Source organism: Ostrinia nubilalis, chromosome Z, assembly GCF_963855985.1.
Source record: "Ostrinia nubilalis chromosome Z, ilOstNubi1.1, whole genome shotgun sequence".
Taxonomy (NCBI): domain Eukaryota; kingdom Metazoa; phylum Arthropoda; class Insecta; order Lepidoptera; family Crambidae; genus Ostrinia; species Ostrinia nubilalis.
Window position 1 is genome coordinate 21,768,993 of NC_087119.1, and position 20,981 is coordinate 21,789,973.

At 36.4% G+C, this 20,981-nt stretch overlaps 2 protein-coding genes across 2 annotated transcripts in view; one reads left to right on the top strand and one right to left on the bottom strand.

Moving 5' to 3' along the window:
- LOC135087154 (disco-interacting protein 2-like) overlaps positions 1–20,981 on the bottom strand; it is a 165,973-nt gene that overhangs the window by 21,347 nt on the left and 123,645 nt on the right. Inside the window, exon 3 of the mRNA XM_063981988.1 lies at positions 18,227–18,307. Coding sequence (XP_063838058.1) covers positions 18,227–18,307 — 81 coding nt within the window. The remainder of the gene's footprint in view (positions 1–18,226; positions 18,308–20,981) is intronic.
- On the top strand, positions 18,343–20,319 carry LOC135086560 (zinc finger protein 814-like). Its single transcript, XM_063981313.1, has 2 exons — positions 18,343–18,504; positions 19,322–20,319. The coding sequence occupies exon 2, from the start codon at positions 19,330–19,332 to the stop codon at positions 20,272–20,274; it is 945 nt and encodes a 314-aa protein (XP_063837383.1). The 5' UTR covers positions 18,343–18,504; positions 19,322–19,329; the 3' UTR covers positions 20,275–20,319.

Below are 20,981 nucleotides of genomic sequence, written 5' to 3' on the forward strand. Positions count from 1 at the left end.
AAAGGGTACACGTTTGTACTGAAAATTACAGTAAGGACTTAAAGCCGTGAAATACAGCACGACTTGGCATTTCCTACCAATAGGGTTTTAACACGTCTCAGTATTACTTTAACTCTACTACTACTTCTGGAGAATATAAATGGGCCAATGCTGAGAAGAAGCAACGCAAGAGTCTCACTCACTAAAGAATGTAACGTTCTGATTGGACTTAATAATGAAATAAATTATCTATGGAAATGACATTCCTTCTTTAGGATAACCTGAATGGGGCGTTAGAAAACCGATCCTAATGGAAGTATCGGTTGAAACTATAAAAAACTAAAAGCTTACTATCGCCCTTGTATTGGGAAAACACGTGAAAAAATCGACAAAGAACAAATGACCCATTTGCAAGAAACAAGGTAAAAGAACTGAGGCGACAGAAATTTGCTTTGACGCCGGATTACGGTGCACCATAACCGCTGATGGAGCGGTCGACGGGCAAAAAAGAGGTTGCAGGTAACCAAGACACGAAGAAGCAGTGTCCCCGCTGCCCTCTGAAACATCTATGTAGGTTCATTTTACCTTATTTCAATTGTAATAAAGACGTGTTGCGAACTCTTTGACGGTGACTCTAGGTATCACTTAATGAATGCACAGCACAAGTTGGAAAATCTACCTACGCACGTTCGGTACCTTTTGTAAATAATAATAATAATGTAATTTACGAACTACTAGCTTTTGCCCGCGGCTTCACCCGCGTGAAATTTAGTTTGTCACAGATCGTTATAAATTATAGCATATATACTCAACATCAAATAAACCGCACCTTCCGCGACGCGAACTTTAACGATTTTCTTCTGACATAATCATGGTGCCCCAACAATATTGGTGTTATTTGAAAGCCCAATAAATATCCTTAAAGAAAAACACATTTAATTTCTTAATAAATGATTAACATATACCATAAATGTGACTTGAAAAAATACCTCACTTTGGGACCACCTATGGGATCAATTAGACCAATTTTTATGGTTATAAAACCAAATAATGATCTCACGTGTCCTCTTTAACAGATGGATAGCAATTAAACCCAACTTAACAGTTTTATAGCCACGAAAGTTGGCTCTAGCGTAACTACCTATTTTTTGAAGAAGTGACTCTGGATCCTTCTAAAGACACATTTTTGGGGTAAAAACCTTTCCATTAATGAAATGAAGGTTAGAACTAGGCTTTTAAATGGTACCAATATTGGTGGGAAGTGGGGATGTATACGTTTGAAAATGCTTGTCGCGAGAGGTGCGATTTATTTGACGTCGAGTGTATGTCATTCTGGGTTATAAACAATAATACTGTAAAGTTTCATCAAAATCCGTTCAGTAGTTTTTGCGTGAAAGAGTAACAAACATTCAGACATCCAACATTTCTCATTTATAATAATAGTAGGAAGTGTTTTTTTTGCACACGGGATAATGGTATTTTGTGACAGTATAGATAGTAAAAACTTCAATGCTAACAGCTGCAGTAAGGATAAATATTTCTAAATCTATAATTTCATAACACATCACGAGCACAAGCAACAGAGTTGCCACTTGTTGCTTGATGATTTCATAATAAGAACCTACTGTATAAATATCATTTGTTGAGAAGTATTTCTGGAACTTAGTTAACAAACTGACTGCGCACTATAGGAAACAAACTTGTCAGAACAATTGCATTTCACAGCAGAGTGCTACCGCAACTAAAAGTTTGGAATTATATAAATATGATTCTTGTGGATATTTTTACAGCACCTGTTTTGTGGTAAAAACAATTGTTAGTGAATTCATTAAAATATGTAGTTACCAATGATATTATATAAAAACAAAAGCAGATATGTTATAGGCGCTCGCGCTGTGAATACTCAAATACGTCCCAATTGGGACGTCTTGTGTTTAGTCTTCGTGTGGCCTGCGTCGTGCGCAATCGCGTGCGTACCACACCGTAAGTTCCTGTGTTCTTACCAAAATAAATAAAAAATGCCATCGTGTGTTTCGAAAGTGTACCAATTATGACTCTAAAGTAAACAAAATACAAGGGATCTCTTACCACATGTGATTATGCAAAATTATTTAGTATTTATATTTTCAATTATTTATGCAAACAATCAAGACGCCATGCGCCATGTTCAAGTTAAGAAAGAGAAAGCGATCTTGTTTTGACGTTAGAGCGATAAGGATGCGTGCGCTGCGGACATAGATTAGTTAGTGCAGAATCGTTAAAACTATAGCTATCTCTTTCATTTGCGTGCTATTTCGTATCTTTTGTTTCACTTATCAGTTACATTTGTCAATGTGTGCAATTTGGAATAGCTCGGCACGGATTAAAATCGTAATTTCTATGAACGTAACATATCTATAGTTCTGTAATATCATTGGTAGTTACTAGCTTTCCGCCCCGCGGCTTCGCCCGCGTGGAATTTTGTCTGTCACAGAAAAACTTTATCGCGCGCGACCCTGTTTCAAAAACCGGGATAAAAACTATCCTATGTAAGGACATGGGAAAGGTCCCAGGACTCAAACTATCTCTATGCCAAATTTCATCAAAATCGGTTCAGGGGTTTAGGCGTGAAAGCAAGACAGACAGAGTTACTTTCGCATTTGTAATATTAGTATACTCGTAGATATAGATTAATCGAGCCAAAGCTGACAGCCCTAAAGCGATAATACCGACCAATACCGACTATAAAATCTAGAAAGAATTCTAAAGACAAAAGGAGAGGATCTTCGGAGTGAATTAATAAAATCCCTAATAGCTTTCCTCAGGGTCCGTGTATGCCTATGACAGCTGCTTTATGAAGAGGCTCATTAACGTGCATCCACTCATTTTGCATCGGGTAAATAATAATGCTATTCCCCCAGCTTTCTAGATTAGAGCTGGAAAACTAAAGATATGAAGCAATAGAGGATCCTGAAATTTCCAAACGCTGCCGAACGCAGGACTGCAATATACCATTAAATAGCTGGTAGCTTCCACGCGCATTTTTCCCTTAAACCGTATTTTATTTATAAAAATTTTCCGATGATCTTTCTTGAAAAATATATGGAAGATGCATCGCATATTTGAACGCTCCTCAGAGAGAAATCTCGAGCTTGTTCTGTTAAAAATACATTCCAGTAATAGTCGTTTTGTGTCGCGTATTTTTAATAGAAAATACATTGTGATTCAAAACTTGTCTCCCTGCTTGCCTTTTTAACGTTATCAAACAATTAATTTACTGAGTTACTCGTAAGAGAATTTCACAAAATCTGCGGTACGTTTTATTGAAGTGGATCAATCTCTCAGCCTCTGTCGATATCAAACAAACTGACAGGTATTGTTAGTGGAATCCAGTCAGGCAAATCCGCTTATAGAAATAGTTGCAAGTGAACGTTAGATAACCAGAGGTTTACATGACGATGTGTAAGCCGAGTTGAGAGTTTTAGATTTTGTATTAGTACATTCAACGTCGTTTGTAAGCATATGAGCTTTATAAATTTTGCTTAGGGATTACTATGGCATTGCATGTCGTTTTAAGTTCTGTTATATTGAATCTTATGTCATTTTAATCTCAATATTATCTACTTTTAGGACTTACAAAAGTACATACGTATCAGGCACGGAAATTCTAATAAAGGGCAAATACACATTGATGTCTAACGTAAGTGAGGGCTAGAGACGAAGGATGTACCTGTAGAGGTACATTTTTATTAAATCCCTCTGTGATACCGTTCACATTACCTTTTCAACATTTTGCTTTTAAAATAAGTATCAACAGAGTGCGAAAATGTTCACAAAATAACCTGAGGCGTCCTCGGTAAGCGGCCAACGAATACGAAACCCTTCAGATTGCCTAAACCAGCTCTAGAATCATAGACCAAGAGATGTAGGTATTTTGGAAAAGGTTTTGTATCAACAAAATTGTGGTTGTAATTTGACATTCACTGACCATCTTTGGGTGTTTGGATCTTTAATAATAATATAGACTAGCCTTTGCCCACGGCTTCGCCCGCGTGAAATTTAGTCTGTCACAGAAAAACTTTATCGGGCGCGTCCCTGTTTCAAACACCGGGATAAAAACTATCCTATGTCCTTTCCCGGGACTCAAACTATCTCTATGCCAAATTTCATCAAAATCGGATCAGTGGTTTAGGCGTGAAAGCAAGACAGACAGACAGAGTTACTTTCGCATTTATCATATTAGTATAGATAGATTATGTCTAGTCTGTGGCTTGTGTACCTGGCGTTTGTATCGTACTGTAATGTCGGCTGCGGTTTCGGGATTGAAGCCCGACGGGGACATATAAAATGCCGACGGAGACCTATGTTAGTTAGATAAACATCTGACGGATAGACATTTAATACCTAGGCCACTACTTAGAGTAGGCGCACACCGTTGATTTTTAGTTGGCCGATAGTTGTGCCCGATTTTAATTTGTATGAAGAATCGGCCAAATCGAATCGGCCTAGTGTGCGCACTCCCATACATGCCCATACTGATCAACTGCCCGACTAAACTATCGGCCGACGAAAAATCAACGGTGTGCGCCTACTCTTAGCCGCTACTAAGTTAGGGACTAGATAATTGGTACGATAATTCAAATAATAATTTTCTACGTTAATTTACAAATTGCTACACAGAATGTACCGAATGCCGGTACTCTAAAATGTTTAATATCAAAACCATTACAGCAATGTAATTACTCAATAAATTCTCGAAATGGACAGATACCTATCGACTTCGTGGAAAGAGGAATTCGCAGAGACAAAAGCCTTTTGACGGAGGCTCCGTTCGCTGTATTTTGGTTTCCCACAGAAATACTATCCATTAAATCGAAACCTATGGCAAAAATTTAATACAGGATCAATAATTTGAGGGATACTAACGTATAAACTGAAAGGATCATAATGTGAAACGTATTGCGGGTGAGCTTTATACCGTCTGGAAACTTTTACAGGATGTCCTACCTATGAATATGAACAACTTTTATAATGGGACAACTATGAAATAACGAAACAAAATATCAGATGTTTCGTATATTTCAAAGGTCAAGGTTTTTCGTGATTTTAGAGTTGGTCCCTTATTGTTCATATGCATGGGTAGACCACACATGGGTAGGCCAAATGAGGTCCACTGCTGGACTAAGCCCTCCCCAAGGATTTCTACATCGACAGGCCTTAAAATATTTAGGTAAAAATTCCCTGTAACAAGCACGCTTAAATTATATAAACTTATTTGTTTCACTATACAATTTAATTCTCCAATAAAGCTTTATTGAGAGCTATTGTCTGAATTAAAAGCGTTTGGAGTTTAATCACTAAAAATGGATTAAAGCGTTTCGTGGAATTGTGGAACACAATTCAATCCCCAGATCTGATAAAAGGATTTCGCAAAATAGAGCTCCGATTGCGGTTATATGAAATAGTTACACATTTTCGTCACAACTTAGGGAATACCCGTAAAAGTAAAGGGATGAAAGAGATAATTATCAGTAATCTTGAGTACATTATTGGACTTAAAAGCAAATTACTTCTAAGTAAATCAGTGAGAAAAGTTTAACATAACTTGTTATTTAATTATAACAAAGATAAAATAAGGCCGTTGGGGCAGGAAAGTTCTCGAGTGGCGACCACGGGCTGGAAGACGTAGCGTGGGCAGGCCTCCTACTAGGTGGACCGACAATCTGGTAAAGGTCGCGGGAAAAGCCTGGATGCGGGCAGCGCAGGACCGTTCATTGTGGAAAACCTTGGGGGAGGCCTTTGTCCAGCAGTGGACGTCATTTGGCTGAAACGAACGAACGAAAGATAAAAAAAACACAAAATAGCTAGTAGTGCCCTTGTTTTAACATTTGAAAAGCCCTGCGTATTCAAAAGGTTGTGAAGGACAATTCAATAACATAACATAGTTTGAAGTGGCCGATAAATTAACGATAATAGTCGAATCCGGTTGCCGGTTACATTTAAGAGAAATGTAATTGGGGCTCGCGGCTGCAGGAATGTTCCAAAGGTAAACCAGCTGTAGGCGCGGCCTTGGTTGCAGCTTTGGGAATAGTTTATTGGGTATCCTAAGCAATGGCAACGTAAAGAGATATCAGATATAAATAAATAAATAAAGGATTATTGACAACGACTCGTCACAAGAAAAAGCAAGCGTCTCATTTGAAACTCTCTTCGTGACGATTTGTCGCGTTCTTATTTCACGTTTATGGCGAATAATATTTTTTAAGCTAACAAAAGCATGACGTAGATTGATAAATAATAATTGAATTCCATACTTGGAGTACTTAACTATCTGTAATTACCCACCATATTTCAAGCAGTCGGTTGTAAATGGAAGATTAATTTCATCAAAAGGAACAAATTAAGTCTGCTTAGGCGTAGTGAGAGCCTCAGGCTGGAGTCTGAAGTAATATTATAAAACTAGCGGCCGCCCGCGACTTCGTACGCGTGGATCCCGTTTTACCCCCTTCATCTATCTTACGCGGTTTAGATTTTTTCATACAAATGTTTTTTCCCGCTAACTCCCGTTCCAGTGGGAATTTTGCAATATCCTGTTGTAACTAAGCTTTAAGTTTACTAAGGTACCTGCATGCCAAATTTCAAGCGTCTAACTTAAGCAGTTTAGATTTTTCATACAAAAGGATTTTCCCGCTAATTCCCGTGCCCGTGGGAATTCCTAAGTATCCTATAACCTGCCCAGGAGTACGAAGAATAATTGTACCAAGTTTCGTTAAAATCCGTCAAGTAGTTTTTGTTTCTATAAGGAACATACAGACAGACAGACAGACAGACAAAAATTTTACTGATTGCATTTTTGGCATCAGTATCGATCACTAATCACCCCCTGATAGTTATTTTGAAAATATATTTCATGTACAGAATTGACCTCTCTACAGATTTATTATAAGTATAGATAGAAGACGTAATTGAACCTACTTCACTATGCGCCCAAGATAACCAGATTTTCCTCCGGGCTGCAAATCACTTTACAGAAAGTTTAAATATGGACTAACCAGAAATAGGCTTATTATTTAAAATTATTTTACTTTATTTAAACTTGGAAAAGGAAGAACTTTGGTTGTCTGGAAGAGATCGCTTCATAGCGATAAGACCGCCTAAATTGTGCCGTTACTTTTGTGTATTTCTTTATTTTCTTGTTTTGTATGGTGTGCAATAAAGTGTTTATCTATCTATCTACATGAGTTTTAGTAAAGCCTTTTTAAGCCAGTGGGTATACAAAAACATGCATAACCTTTCATAAAAATAAATTTAAGTAGGTACATTTGCGCTTCAAGAAGGAAGAAAAATATAAATATAATACAACAATAATTTAAGTGGTTAATTAAATATGTAAATTACAATCTTTGAGAATGCAAATGTTTTAACATGAACCAGGAAATTCTTTAGTCGATTAATTATAATAATTTGCTTCATAAAGCACAATTTTATTTCATTCATCGCATGCTTAAAGTATTTAATGATAATAATTATATTCTAATGGCGAATTAATATTATCTATAATTTAAAAGTTTAACTAACGAATCATGTTAAGCTACTTTTTATACAGAAACATGGAAATTTTCCAGATGATGAGTTTTATTAAAGACCCAATAAAACACTTGATTCTCAACGTTATGGGTGAAAAATGTTACAAATGAATGGAAATAATTAAAAGGTCGCTCCGACCTGCCCGTCTCTATCATTGATGAATAGTTTAATGAAAACTTCGTTATTAAAAAAATATTTTTAAATATTTTCAACTCCATTCATAGAATTGAGTTTAAACTATTTGCTGTATTTTTTCATACAATCAGCTTTACGGCACTTGTGTATTTATTTTCAAACCGTGTCGTTTATGATTCCGAAAATACTGATTCAATCAAATTACGGACAAGTGTGAAATGTGAACAACATTTCATTTATTTCTCACCAATGTACCAGACACTACTTGAAAATATGCTTTTTCATTAAACGAATTTTGTACCTATTAAATCGAGAGGGAAAACTGGAAATTATAATACAGACTGGTTTACTAACATCTAAGGGAGAGATGTAGCATGATAGCAGCGTTTTAGCTAATGGCCGCTTGCTTGCTTTGTGTAGCTATGTAGGTAATTTTTATTTCGCAGTGATGAAATGAGAAAAGTTTTTTTGTAGTTTTATTAACAAGTATTTTTATGATGGTTTTGTCGGCGGCGGGCATAAATTGCAGGAGCTAGAAAATTTTGATTAGAAGAACATTTTGTCACACCACTCGCACCGGCTTAATACTATATTGTGCGATTACCATTTTAAGGATTTTTTAATGCAGAACAAAACAGGTAGGTATTTGACTGACTGCGAATCATACCTGATGTTAATTAAGTGAGATGCAGTCTAGGATGGTGTATACCTGCCCTGTACGTAGCTATTCACTGTAAAATTAATAAATAAGTAGATTCTTTGATTATTATATTTTATTTATTCTTTGATAATTTTTAAAACACGCTAACTTTAAGAGATCGATATTAAACGGGCCAGAGATATAAATGAATAAATATTTCGCTCACATTGCAAACGATGCTTTAAATTCGAAAAATCATCTACATGAGTCCATCCCGGCGACGGTCCCAGAGTGTTTATATTTGTATTTGTATTTCCGTAAGCTTTGACAAGCAATATCGGCGGAAAAAATAAAAAATATGGGAAGTTACGGAAATGCTAGATAAAATTAAAATTGGTGAACGAATGTCCAAGCATGGCGGACGAGCTCTGAAAGTTGTTTTTTTTTAATTCGTGCTAACTTTTGCTTTGGGCTTCCGCTATATTTCGGTCCACATTTATCAATAATTTTAGATAGAACAATTTGACAGCGATTGTTATGTACTTTATTTTTTTCACGTCTCAAAGCTGCCAGAATTGTATTGTCGCCAATTAGATGCAAACATTTATTATGGTTATGTGTAAAGCACTTGATTATAGTGTGAGTACAAGCACCGGATTGTACAGTCAGCGTCAAATATATGATGACACCCAAAGTGATCAAAAAGTTGATAACACAACCTTATTCCAATTGTAACAAAGACGGTTTGCGAACTTTTTGGCTACTTTGGGTGTCAAGAACTATTTTATGCTGACTGTACATGCAATTTTGCATTTTACAAATAATGGTCGGTGTGGTATCTCGGTGCTGCTGTAAAGTTATTATTCCTTGAATAATAGATTCGAGTTATGACTCTGCATTTAAGACAAAGCGGCTACTATATTATATCTGAAACATTTGTAAATTACGTATAAGGCGAAATCAAACTAGATGTTTTTATAAATTTATTTCAGCATAATAATATACCTATTTGAGTAGTAATTACTAGTAATTTAATTTTATGAAGGCCTATTTGTGATCGGCAACCGATAAAAGTCGGTTAATTCAAACACGAATTTTTCAAATAATAAATCTTTAATGAAGATATTATATTCAATTAATCCAACTGCACTTAATGATAATGTTAAATTAACTAAATGTTGTCTGAGTAAGATGCCGACAATATTGAAAGCGGTACATCAATCATAAACATCACAATACTTATTTATATTAAAGAATTTTATTACAATAAAGAATAAATAAATATATTGCTCTTTACATATTTCATTAAATGTTCTCCAAACGCGCGGCGGTTTAACCCTACACTGCATTCAGTCCCTTATGTGGGACAACCAATATAATTGATGCTTTTTCTGATTTGAGCCAAGTTGCGGCATCTATCATTACGTAAATAAAGTGACAACAACCAATAGCATCCATTTATTGCATTAGTTGAAATTAGATGGCAGCACTATCTCGCTTAATCAGTCATTTAATTGAAAATTATAAACGTCAGCCACGCGCCGTGCGTATTCATTTTGAAAATTTAATAAAAAATTGTTGTTTATGGAATGCAACAGTGGATAAATTGTTTTCATGTCGAAATATCAGTGATCTAAACAAATGTAAGTATATTTTTTTGATTTGGCCGTGTTTCGATACTAAATTTTTACAATTACTGTGTGTTCCCGATGTGTCACTTCATGCAGTGATGATACAATTTTAGATATGTATACTAATGGTATGATGTTGATTATTTTTGCATAATGGCGAAGAAAACCTCATCCAGCGCTCAAATCCAAAATTATTTGACAATACTATTAGGCAATGAAGATGAACAAGACTCCTCAGGCCGAAAGTGACGATGACATTGCCTCAATTAGATGTACCCTCAACAAACTTTCTGAAACATTTAGCAATAAGTACGGATGACGAAGAGCAATTTTTTTCACTGAACAGGCATGAATTCGTTGCACCATTATCAGGGTCATATGCTGGTGATATGCAGCAGCATAATATACCAAATCCTAGTGGTTAGATCCAGCTGTTCCCTACATTCAGATTCGTGATGCAGTTGGCTTCACGAACACGTCAATCAACAGTTGTTTCTTCCGCGTCTGCTGCAAAAGATGCTTCTCCAACATCTGCTGTTTCCGTCGCCAGAATAAAGCAAATAATCAGCTGGAAAAAAATTTACCATCCAACAAATCTTGAGTTTTGAGGGCAAACTGATCTAGAACCAGAAGTTGAAATTCCTTTGCAATATTTTTTGTAATTATTTGCCAATGTTAAGAAATACCATGTCAGTAAGTAAACCAGTTTGAAAAATTCAGCAATATCTACACTTCAATGACAATACAACTCAGCCACCAGCAGGCACTGCAGGATAAGATCGTCTCCATAACTCAGACATCTAATAGAAATCCTAAAAAAAATGTCAAGCTATACCCAAACGAGAAGCATTGTCAGTGGATGAGCAGATGTGCGCTACTAAGGCCTCTATCATGCTGCGCCAATATTTACCTAATAAGCCTCATAAATGGGAGTAATCCTTGATAACTACTACACATGCCCTGTATTGATTACGCTTTAATTTAGGTAGGTCATTGCATGCAGTGCCACATATGGAACAAAATAAAAAAATCAATTTTCTCCTCAACTACTAGTTTTTTTTAATTTTAGCTGTGCTTCCCGTGTTCTAGATCACAAATATTACCTGAAAATATTTTTTTTTCTAAAAACAAAAAAATCATGCAGTGTAGGGTTAAGACAAACAAAGGACAAAAAATTCACCAGCGTCTGGTAATTATAATAGTTTTCTAGAATGGGCTAGACCACCAGTCCTATAAACGGGACTATTCCCAGCTCTAGTTCCCACCGCTGCAACTCCTGTGTAGCCAGGATCTACAATTCTACAGCTTCTATAAAAACCCAACCAGTGGAGGTCAAGTTTGTCCCGGGGGAAAGTTAAACTGTCATTGGACCCGCAACGAAATTAATTAGAAGAACATAGGAAGAGTTCGAAGTTAAGTTTCGACTTCACTCCAGTGAAGTAGACAATTTTTCAAATTGATGTTCAGAACGCCACATGTCATTTAAAACCAGTGTATTGTTTATGACATTGGCATAACCAATAAATTGGATGCCATAGATTGTTTATGACATTGGCATAACCAATAAATTGGATGCCATAGACTAAAGCAAAAGATATGAGATTTGCGTTTGCGATTTGGTTGTTTAAACCAGGATTAACATTTCATTTCTGAGGGTCGGGGGTTTAATTAAGCTTGGATAGTCTCCAGATTAGAGAACGCTGCAGATTGGAAGCTTAGCTGCGAAAAAAAACATTTTTACTTGGATTCAACTGCTGATAGGTATAACATTATAAACTAATATGTCCCATTTTCACTATAAAAATATCACTGTCACGGGATTTTGCAACAAACTGTGGATGTTTTTAAAGTTCACACGTAAATTAATCGCAAATTAGTAGCGTTTATTCAGAACATCATTGCGTGTAGTTTATTAATAAAATAACATCAGAAAAATTATATAATTATGATACTTGGCGTGCGTGAGCAAACACAACCAATCGTTTGAAGCTGCAGACACAATTGATGGTACCGTTAAGGTAAAGCAATAAGTTTAGGTGCAATTAGGGTATTTGCCACCACTAATCAATTGACATACTTTTTAAAACTGTCAAAACGAGACTCTCTCATAGATTTTATATGGCAATACTGGCTAGTGACGTCACTGTTTTGTCAACTCAATTAAACTACTTTTTTCAATTACAACGCAACCAATTAATAGGTAATTTAAAATTAATTGTGTTTTTAAGATCAGAATGAAGTGCCTTTATAAAAAAAGTTGTTCTTTAGAATTATTGGGGAGTGGTGGCAAATACCCAATTTTTATGCTCAAATGTCATATACAGCAGTATAAATACGGGGCATCTCACTTGTTAGAAATGTTAAAAACGTTCGCAAAGATCACACGACTACGAAATATTATACATACATAAAACCAAACATATAAGAGGAAGAATATCATCACGCATGCAGCCTGATCCAGCACGCTATTACAGTGCTTAAGTCCATGGAACTAGTGGTCAAAATAGCCTAAAATTAGACACCCCACACACCCAGTGCTCCCGATGCGTCAATCACGACCCTGCGACCATTATCTAATTAACTATTAGTCGGTCGCTGATAAGTTTCGTAGAAAGACATTATGGAATGAAGGTTAGAAAGACTCGTAACATAACAAAAGAATAAGAAGTAAATAGATATAATACTGAAACTTACATTGTTTAAAATAACAAATCTTATCTTGAAAATTTCAAGCGAGTTAGTACTTGAAAGCTTTATTACAAACATGTTTTAAGATGGTCCATTAAAGGTGGAAAACTGGTGCTTCTTAAATAAGGTCCTTATTTAACAAAGAAGACAATTTTTATACTAGTAGTAATTTAACAGCGTTTTCAAAATCAATCATATAGCGTACTGTACCACGAGTGTTCAAAATAAAAGTGGGCGCGACTAGTCTAGGTCTAGACTAAAACAATCTATACATAGTGCTCTGGGTGCCCAGACCAATAGTGTTTACCGTGATCGAAACTGGCAGTGAAGGATGTATATTTAGGGCGCTTTGAAATTAGATTGCAGTCAAACAACGCCAAGGCTGATGCACGCACTCAAAACTCGTCATTTTACTGGGTAGGTATGACGAAAAATGTTAATAAGAAGTAAGGCTACAGTTCTGAAACTTCAATCTCGCAAGCTGATATAAAACTTTTATTACGGGAATAACAACCATGGAAATCATGAAAAATATATCAGATCCACCGTACAATATCGCCGAAGTAAGCATTTGTATGAAAGTTTACGGAACTTCGATAAGTAGGTACTCCCATAGAAAGTTGTATAGCATCTGATAACGTCGTTATCTTGCGAAGATGTCTTCGCTTCTTTATACATAATTATCTGTATTTTTAGATACTTACGTTAATAACTTTTTCGATATTTTATTTTTATACAGTCTTGTAGTGACTTACTCTGAATGCGATGGCACTAATTAGTTTAAACGGGTCGTACATCGAGCTAACTTTATGTTTTGGAACAAAAATGTAACATCAAATGTAAACGAAGTGGCTTATAACTGATTTGCGGTTTCCAATCAGTGTACTAACCACATGCGTTTTAGAGCTAATTGAAGTGATGTAAATTAACACTACGCATATTATTAAAAGAGCAAACCGAAAAGGGGTTGGGAGGAAGCGCGAAAATTTCCCGGAAAATTCGACCGCACAAATCCAAGTAAAAACACGACAAAATTCACCAGATATTTCAATCCGAAGTTTCAATTTTTAGCAAGTGCACGGCTGGAACTGATATTGAAACATGCTAACAAGAAGTGTAGGTAGGGACACCGACGTTCTTTTTTATTGCCGCAATGGATTTACATGGAAGTCCGAACCGACATTTCGGACTGCCAGCACAGTTTTGACGTTTTGCTTTGACGAAACGTCCAACGAATAAAATCTGCTACAAGATACATGAAACGATATTTCGCTAGTTTTTAAACCAACGGTGAAACAAGGATTTCAACGGAAAAAAATTTGGAAGTTAATCTGTATTCTACTGTAAAATGAAGTCTACCTCACTAAAATGCAGAATTAACGGACAATTCAAGCAGAAGTTAAATAGTTTTCAATTTAAGTGTCCGTAGACAATATTAAACAATCTAGACTTCATCTATAATATAAAAAAAAGTCGTGTTAGTTACTCCACTTATAACTCAAGAACGGCTGAACCGATTTAGCTGAATTGTCAGGGAGGTAGTTTAGAGCCAGGAGAAGGACATAGGATACTTTTTATCCCTTTCGAAATAAAAAAAAAGTCTGCTTATTTATTGCCATTAAGGTGGAACAAAGTTCGCCGGGTCAGCTAGTTAGCTATTATAAGTTAACGCGAAACTTCGGCACAATTAGAACGGAGACTGCGACCGTCAATAAATATGATCCAAGGATTTTCCCATTAAATTTTACTTGTACTTAAATCTTGTGCCGTTCACATTTCATTTTACTCTAAGAGCTAGTGAACGGAACGCCAGACCTACGTCATTTTATAAAAGCTGAAAGTTTGTCAGCATATGCTCACAATATAAGTTAGAATGCTGGTGAATCATAAAACTGTCTGGCAAGGAGTTGGAATTGTCAAAACTATCTGGCTGATGTGGAAACAACTTCTAATCATTTCCCAAATATTATGCATAAAAATCAGATTTTTTGGTGTTACGTAAGAAGAATTACAGTCTATTGAATATACAGAAAAAGTCACCGTAAAAGTTAGGCTAACGTTATAAACTTGCGAAAATTAAAAAGTTACTTCAAATGTGCGGTACTAAGTTTTGATGGCCAGTGAAGTTATAAAGCCAGTTTTAAGTTCCGTATTGATCTTCTGAGTCTCTAACCCCCGTATTCACAAACGATGCTTTCTTAAGTGAAGCAACAAATCGAAAGCACAGCGTTGAATAGAGCTCTGTGATTGGTTCGTGTGTCACCCTGTGCGTCCACGGATACTGTGAGAACTCATAGTAATGTTTGTGAATACGGGCGTAAGAGAACTCATAGAGTGAGCAATACATATTAATTTACTCTCTAGAAGCCGCTACATAATTCCACTCAGAGAGAATTAGCCGAACCTATTAGATTAGCAATACAATTATAGGTAGCGAGATACCGAAATACGCTTTAACAGAATCAGCGAATTCAGTTCGAGTTTCTGAACTAATCCTAGAACGAAACCTATTAAGCCTGAAATTGATTTTAGCATCTAATTCGAGACCCGTATAGCAGATAATTGCATAGTTCGCTGTTAATTAAGGGCACCGGTAAGGATAATTCACTAGACTAGATAATTAAAAACACCTTCATTGCATTTCAACCCCTAGGTTTCATTATGAGAATTCAATTTATCACACGACGTCGATGTGTAATTGGAAAACCAAACAGTAGGGTATTTTCAGGGAATTTTATCAATGGAATTTTCAATTAAAATTAATAAGCAAAAGCTTTTTCATAATGGGGAAAATCACACATTTTCCGGGACATGCTGAACCATGGAAAGGGAAAAAGCTATCAGGCGGAATATTTGTGGCTTTGTGACAACAAACAGTTTGGTGCCCAATCATTAAAGTTAATAAATCAACATTCCATCGTTTGTGTTGCACTGAAATAACGACGTGGTAACACACAACACTAATGAAACAAAGGAATAACAAAAAAATTCTAAAATTAAAATTTTAGATAGAATTTTGTTAATTAAATGCTATTTTACATACAAAATAATATGGGTTCAATGGGGCCTTAATCACAAATCTTTCTAGAGTTTGTGTACAAATTGTCGTATTATTGTAAAGTTTATCATTTGGTTGGATATAAATGGAGGCCATAATGCTAGCTCGGGTATTTATTATGGCTTTGTAAGAATATAATAAGAACGTTTCTCTGATTTTAAATATCAAATAGATGACTTCGTTATGATTCCGAGATCGAGTTCTCAAGTGACTCGAGTGATAAGCCGCTATTCGAGTACTCGAGCAATCAGACAAGCCCGGTACTCGGATAGAAAGAGAAAGAAAAAAGTGAAAACTGATTCGATTAGGTTTGATTTTTCAGAGTGTATGCAACTCCATCACAGACATCAATTTTTCCCCAAGGGTCAGTCGGATCGAATTGAAAGTTAAATTGTATGTCCGTCAAAAAATAACAACTTGGTTTGGTACCGAAAAAAATACGTGATTTTCAGTGGCATATCACGATATCGTCATAATAAGGAATATGGATTTCATTTAAGTTGGTTAAGCTTTCAAAGAAACAATATCCCTCACGTGAAGCTAAACGCTCATAATGTAGAACCAATAAGAGCGATTTTACAATCAAACATTTTACTGGCAGGACTTAATCCCCAACGTTGTAGTCTGGTCAACCTCGACGCAATTGAATTCTGGTGACGCCTAAATTGCCTGTACATGTACAGTCAGCGTCAAATAGTTCGTGACACCCAAAGTAGTCAATAAACCCAAAGTATTCATGTGGACAGCTAATCCCGCGGTATAAGTTTTGAGCCTCTTTATTTGTTTATGTATTTACCTTAAAATAAAATAAAATCTTTGATATATTTTAGTTAATCAACATACTCATATCTATAATTTTTTCATGTAGGTGACGTATTTAATTATAAATAAATGTACATACTAGTATTTATTTATCATTATTAAATTTCTGAAAAAACAGTAAACGTTGTTTTGCTATCCATACTTATTTTTGGTATATTTACTTTGGGTTGAGTAAGGAATGCATTTGGGTAGAATAACGAAATTGTGTAATGGGTTGAGCTAGGAATACTAATTTGGGATGAGTGAAGAAATGGGTCGAGTTGTCATGGGTCGAATACGGAATAACCCATAATTAGAAAATATTAGACTCGTATTTTTATTTTCTTTCATCTATATATATAAAAATGAAACCCGTTTTCCGTTGTCACGACATGACATGAAAACGGCTTGACCGATTTGGCTGATTTTTTTTTTGTAGTTTTATAATACTCTGTACAAGGTTTTTACGGAAAAAAATATAAAGAAAATCTCTACGCTAAGGCGGTACGAAGTTCGCCGGGTCAGCTAGTAATTAAATAATAACAGTGCTACATCGAGTTGAAATGGTGCGTTACGTCACGCCTATGTAGATTTTTTACTCAAAAGTGACGTCACGCGACATTTCAACTCAATACTTATAATACTGTAATTATTCGATTATGAAAAAAAAATACGTGTCCAATACTATTTGACGGACTAAATAGAATTTCGATTTCATTACCCAGTCATCCCAATTACTGTCAACTTTTTGGCTACTTTGTGTGTGACGAACTATTTGACGCTGACTGTACTTGATTGATAGATAAAGTATTTTAATGAACCTTTAATTAAGCTGAACCTAAAACCGGGATGAATAAATTATGTGGTCCGGCGGAAAACCTCCATCCACCGGACCGCGGAGTGGCAGAGGTAAAACAAAACGAGCTTTTACTAAAATAGCGGACCCAATATGTTAATCAATTAGTTAATTAATTTTTAATCGCATTTTAACGACGCTTGAAGGTGAACTTTTGAATTTTTCATTCCGTATAGGTTTTGTAATGATAATTCAAAACTAAATTAACCTAATCATGTGCTTGTTTTACAACATTGATAACTTATTTTAAGAATAAGTATTTGCTTTTATTGTAAGTAGCAAGTGTGACACAAAATAGCATTTGCGTTATTAGAGTAAAGGATGAGAGTGATATTATTTTTAGTCAACATACAAGTTATGTATTCGTGTAAAAGTCGGTGTTATAAACAAAATATTAGAAACGTTCATATTAATATAATAGTGAAATACTGTTAGTTATATTTACATACTACGCAAGCAATCGAGTCAGTGCGGCGTGTTGTAAACTCGGCTATTTTTGCATAAAAAAATTAATGAGCAAATAGAAAGTTGCGATCTGGACCTGTCCCACCGGTCGCAGACACGTCTTCGATGGTCCATTAGCCGGTGCCGACTAAACGAAAAGATATTCACTAGCAGTCGCTATCGCCTTAACAATTAGGTTATGCGGATGTTAAGATAACAAAACACAAATTCAATAAATACACACCATCGATCCGGCTAATACATAACATAAGAAGAAACCAAACCCATACAAAAGTTTACATACCTACCACACAGGAATGCAGGTTGTCTAATCCTTAAACCCAGTAAAAGTACAGCAAGAATGACATCACACCAATGACCGCGCCACAGACAGCGAGCGATAGGTTCTTTACAATGTGGTGACTCACCCGAGTGGTAGCGACTCTCGTTCCGCGTAAGTCGCCTGTTGGTCCTTCCAGGTGGCGAGCGGAGCGCCGCGGCCGATCTCACTGCGACCCAATAAAGAACCAAACGTACACGTAACCACACGCACACAGTCAACGCAGCACAGATTACAGACGCCACGGATCGAATTTTGAATTTGGAATCGAGAACAATCGGCGGGAAAATGAACGTTCATTTGTCATTTGCGAACGTGCACTACATCATCTGTCGCAGTATTACAGATTTTGTGATAGCTAAAAAGGTAATTAGTTTAAAGTTGTTTTCGATTCCAAATTAGTTTACAAGTTTATACGCCATTGTTGGGTGATTAAATTAAATGCGAAACGGAGGCAACAATAGGTCATTAGCAACATAATTTGCCGGCACACAGCTAAATGGCGTTTAAACTTGTATTTGCTCTTGTTAATTTCTCAAGTGTCTGCGGCCGACAGGCACACGTTCCTATTTGTTAAAGTTTTGTATCGTTTCGAGTGTTCACTACAACCACAACCACAATTTATCGACACGGAGGATTCTAATTGTACTTTGTACAAGATTCCACGACAGGTTACTGATGAGGCCGGTAAATCAGGAGAGTACAATTGCAATGCAATACCTAAATAAGCATTTTTAAATAGAAAGAAAGAAACGATTAATTATTATGCACAAAATAGAAATTAATGTGAGGTGTATAGGTAGTTTCTTTTTTTTACATTTTTTTACATGTAAATAAATTAAATAATAAACGTGTTATGAGTAAGAATATTTAAATAGTTACGGAACCATTTAAATCATAATCATTTGAACGCATATTAATCATTAAACTTAACTGCGCAGCTGCGTTAAAGCTAAATAAAATAATTGCATCAAAATATAGATTACAAATTTTTCGAAACAATCGAATAATGGAACGCACCGCGAAACACAAGAAACTTTTTGCGATAAAAAAAAGAAATAAAAACTTTTTTTACTTTACGCAGTCACAATTCTTTTTTTAATTTGTGGCACTGACAGCTTCAAAATCATTGACGTCGATTGGAGTTTGAATAAAAAAATATCAGATTTTTTTCTTGTTCCAGTTTAAATTATGAGTGTAAAATCTGAGCCTGATATCGAGGTGAACGTGGAGTCGTCGGATTCGGATGCTTTAAACGAGCAACTGCGGGCCTCGACGGCCATTCTTCGGGAGATGATGACCAGCGACGACACCGATATCAATATTGTTGTAGAAGTGGGCACCGAGGAGTATATCACAGGGGACTTGCCTGCGTCGGGTTCAGTTGAGAAAGGGCACGCGTGCAAGTATTGCGGGAAGTTGTATAAATCGGCCAGCACGTTGCAGATGCATGCGCGCTTGAAGCACCCGTGCGACTTCGGCGATCGCGTAGAAGTGCGCTGCGCGTCGTGCGACAAGACGTACGCGTCACTGCTGAGCCTGCAGAAGCACCAGCGCTATATGCACCGCCACGCGCACCGCTGCGGCGCGTGCTACCGGACTTTTGAGACGCGCGAAAAGCTCGCCGAGCACGCCACGACCTGCGTCAAGTCCGAGAGACCGTGCCCGACCTGCGGGAGAATGTACGACTCGCAGCTGTCTCTAAGGAACCACGTGAAGTACAAGCACCCGGAGGTTAAGACGTACTGGTGCGGGTTATGTCGACGCGCGTTCACTACATCTCGTCGACTGGTCAACCACATCTCTATGATCCATCCCAGCGGAATCGCGTGCGGCAGTTGCAAGAGGACGTTCAATTCTGTAGCGGCGCTGCAGAGCCACGTGTTGTACAAGCACTCGGAGAACGGTCACCGGTGCAGCCAGTGCAAGAAGGTGTTCGCGTCGCACGGCAGCCTGGCGCGGCACCTGGCCAAGAACCACAAGGTGGTGGTGTGCGAGGGCGGCAAGTACTGCTGCGGCGTCTGCGAGGCCCAGTTCCTGGGCTCCAGAGACGTCATCCAGCACGTCATGGAGAAGCACACCGGTATCAAAGAGGATATTGATACCTTGAAGGCAGGAACAAGCGATAACAATTGACTGATTAAAAATTTGCACTTCTTTTTTTTATTTTCAATACATACCTAGTTGGTGACCAAATTAAATTAGAATTTATGATGTTAATAAAATTTTGTTTCGATATGTCGCTTTTCATTTTAATTTCATTTAGGGAAATATTATTTCAAGTAAGTATATTGATACCCTAATATCTTGATAACTATTAGGCTATTGGAAAATCCTTTAAAAGATTTGAAGAGAGATAGTTTAGTTATTTATAAGATATAACCATCAAAATATTTTGTACAAATAAAGTTTTGCCATTATTTACGTAGGTACTTAATTCATTTAATATTAAACATTGAGTGCTAAATATGGTATACATTAAAATTACTTATTTTCCGTCCGGAACAAGCACCCAAAAGGTACAATTTTAGTATTTAATTCCACTGAAACTATTTTCTTAATGTTTTACTAGTGCATTAACTTCCACTCTTAAAATTACAGAATTCAGAGTTGGCACAAAATACTTAGCAAAGCATAAAATCAGTTGCTTGAAATATAGTCGTATCTCTCCGCCTATTTTAATTGATGTCAATTTATTGCAATTAATGAATTTAGTCCTTTGTCGGGGAGGTTTTAGTCCAGCAGTACGTCATTTGGCTGAAACGAACGAACGAATGAATTTAAATGGTTAATACTCGTAGACTCGTACACAAATTGATAAATTCCGTTGGTTTACATAAAAT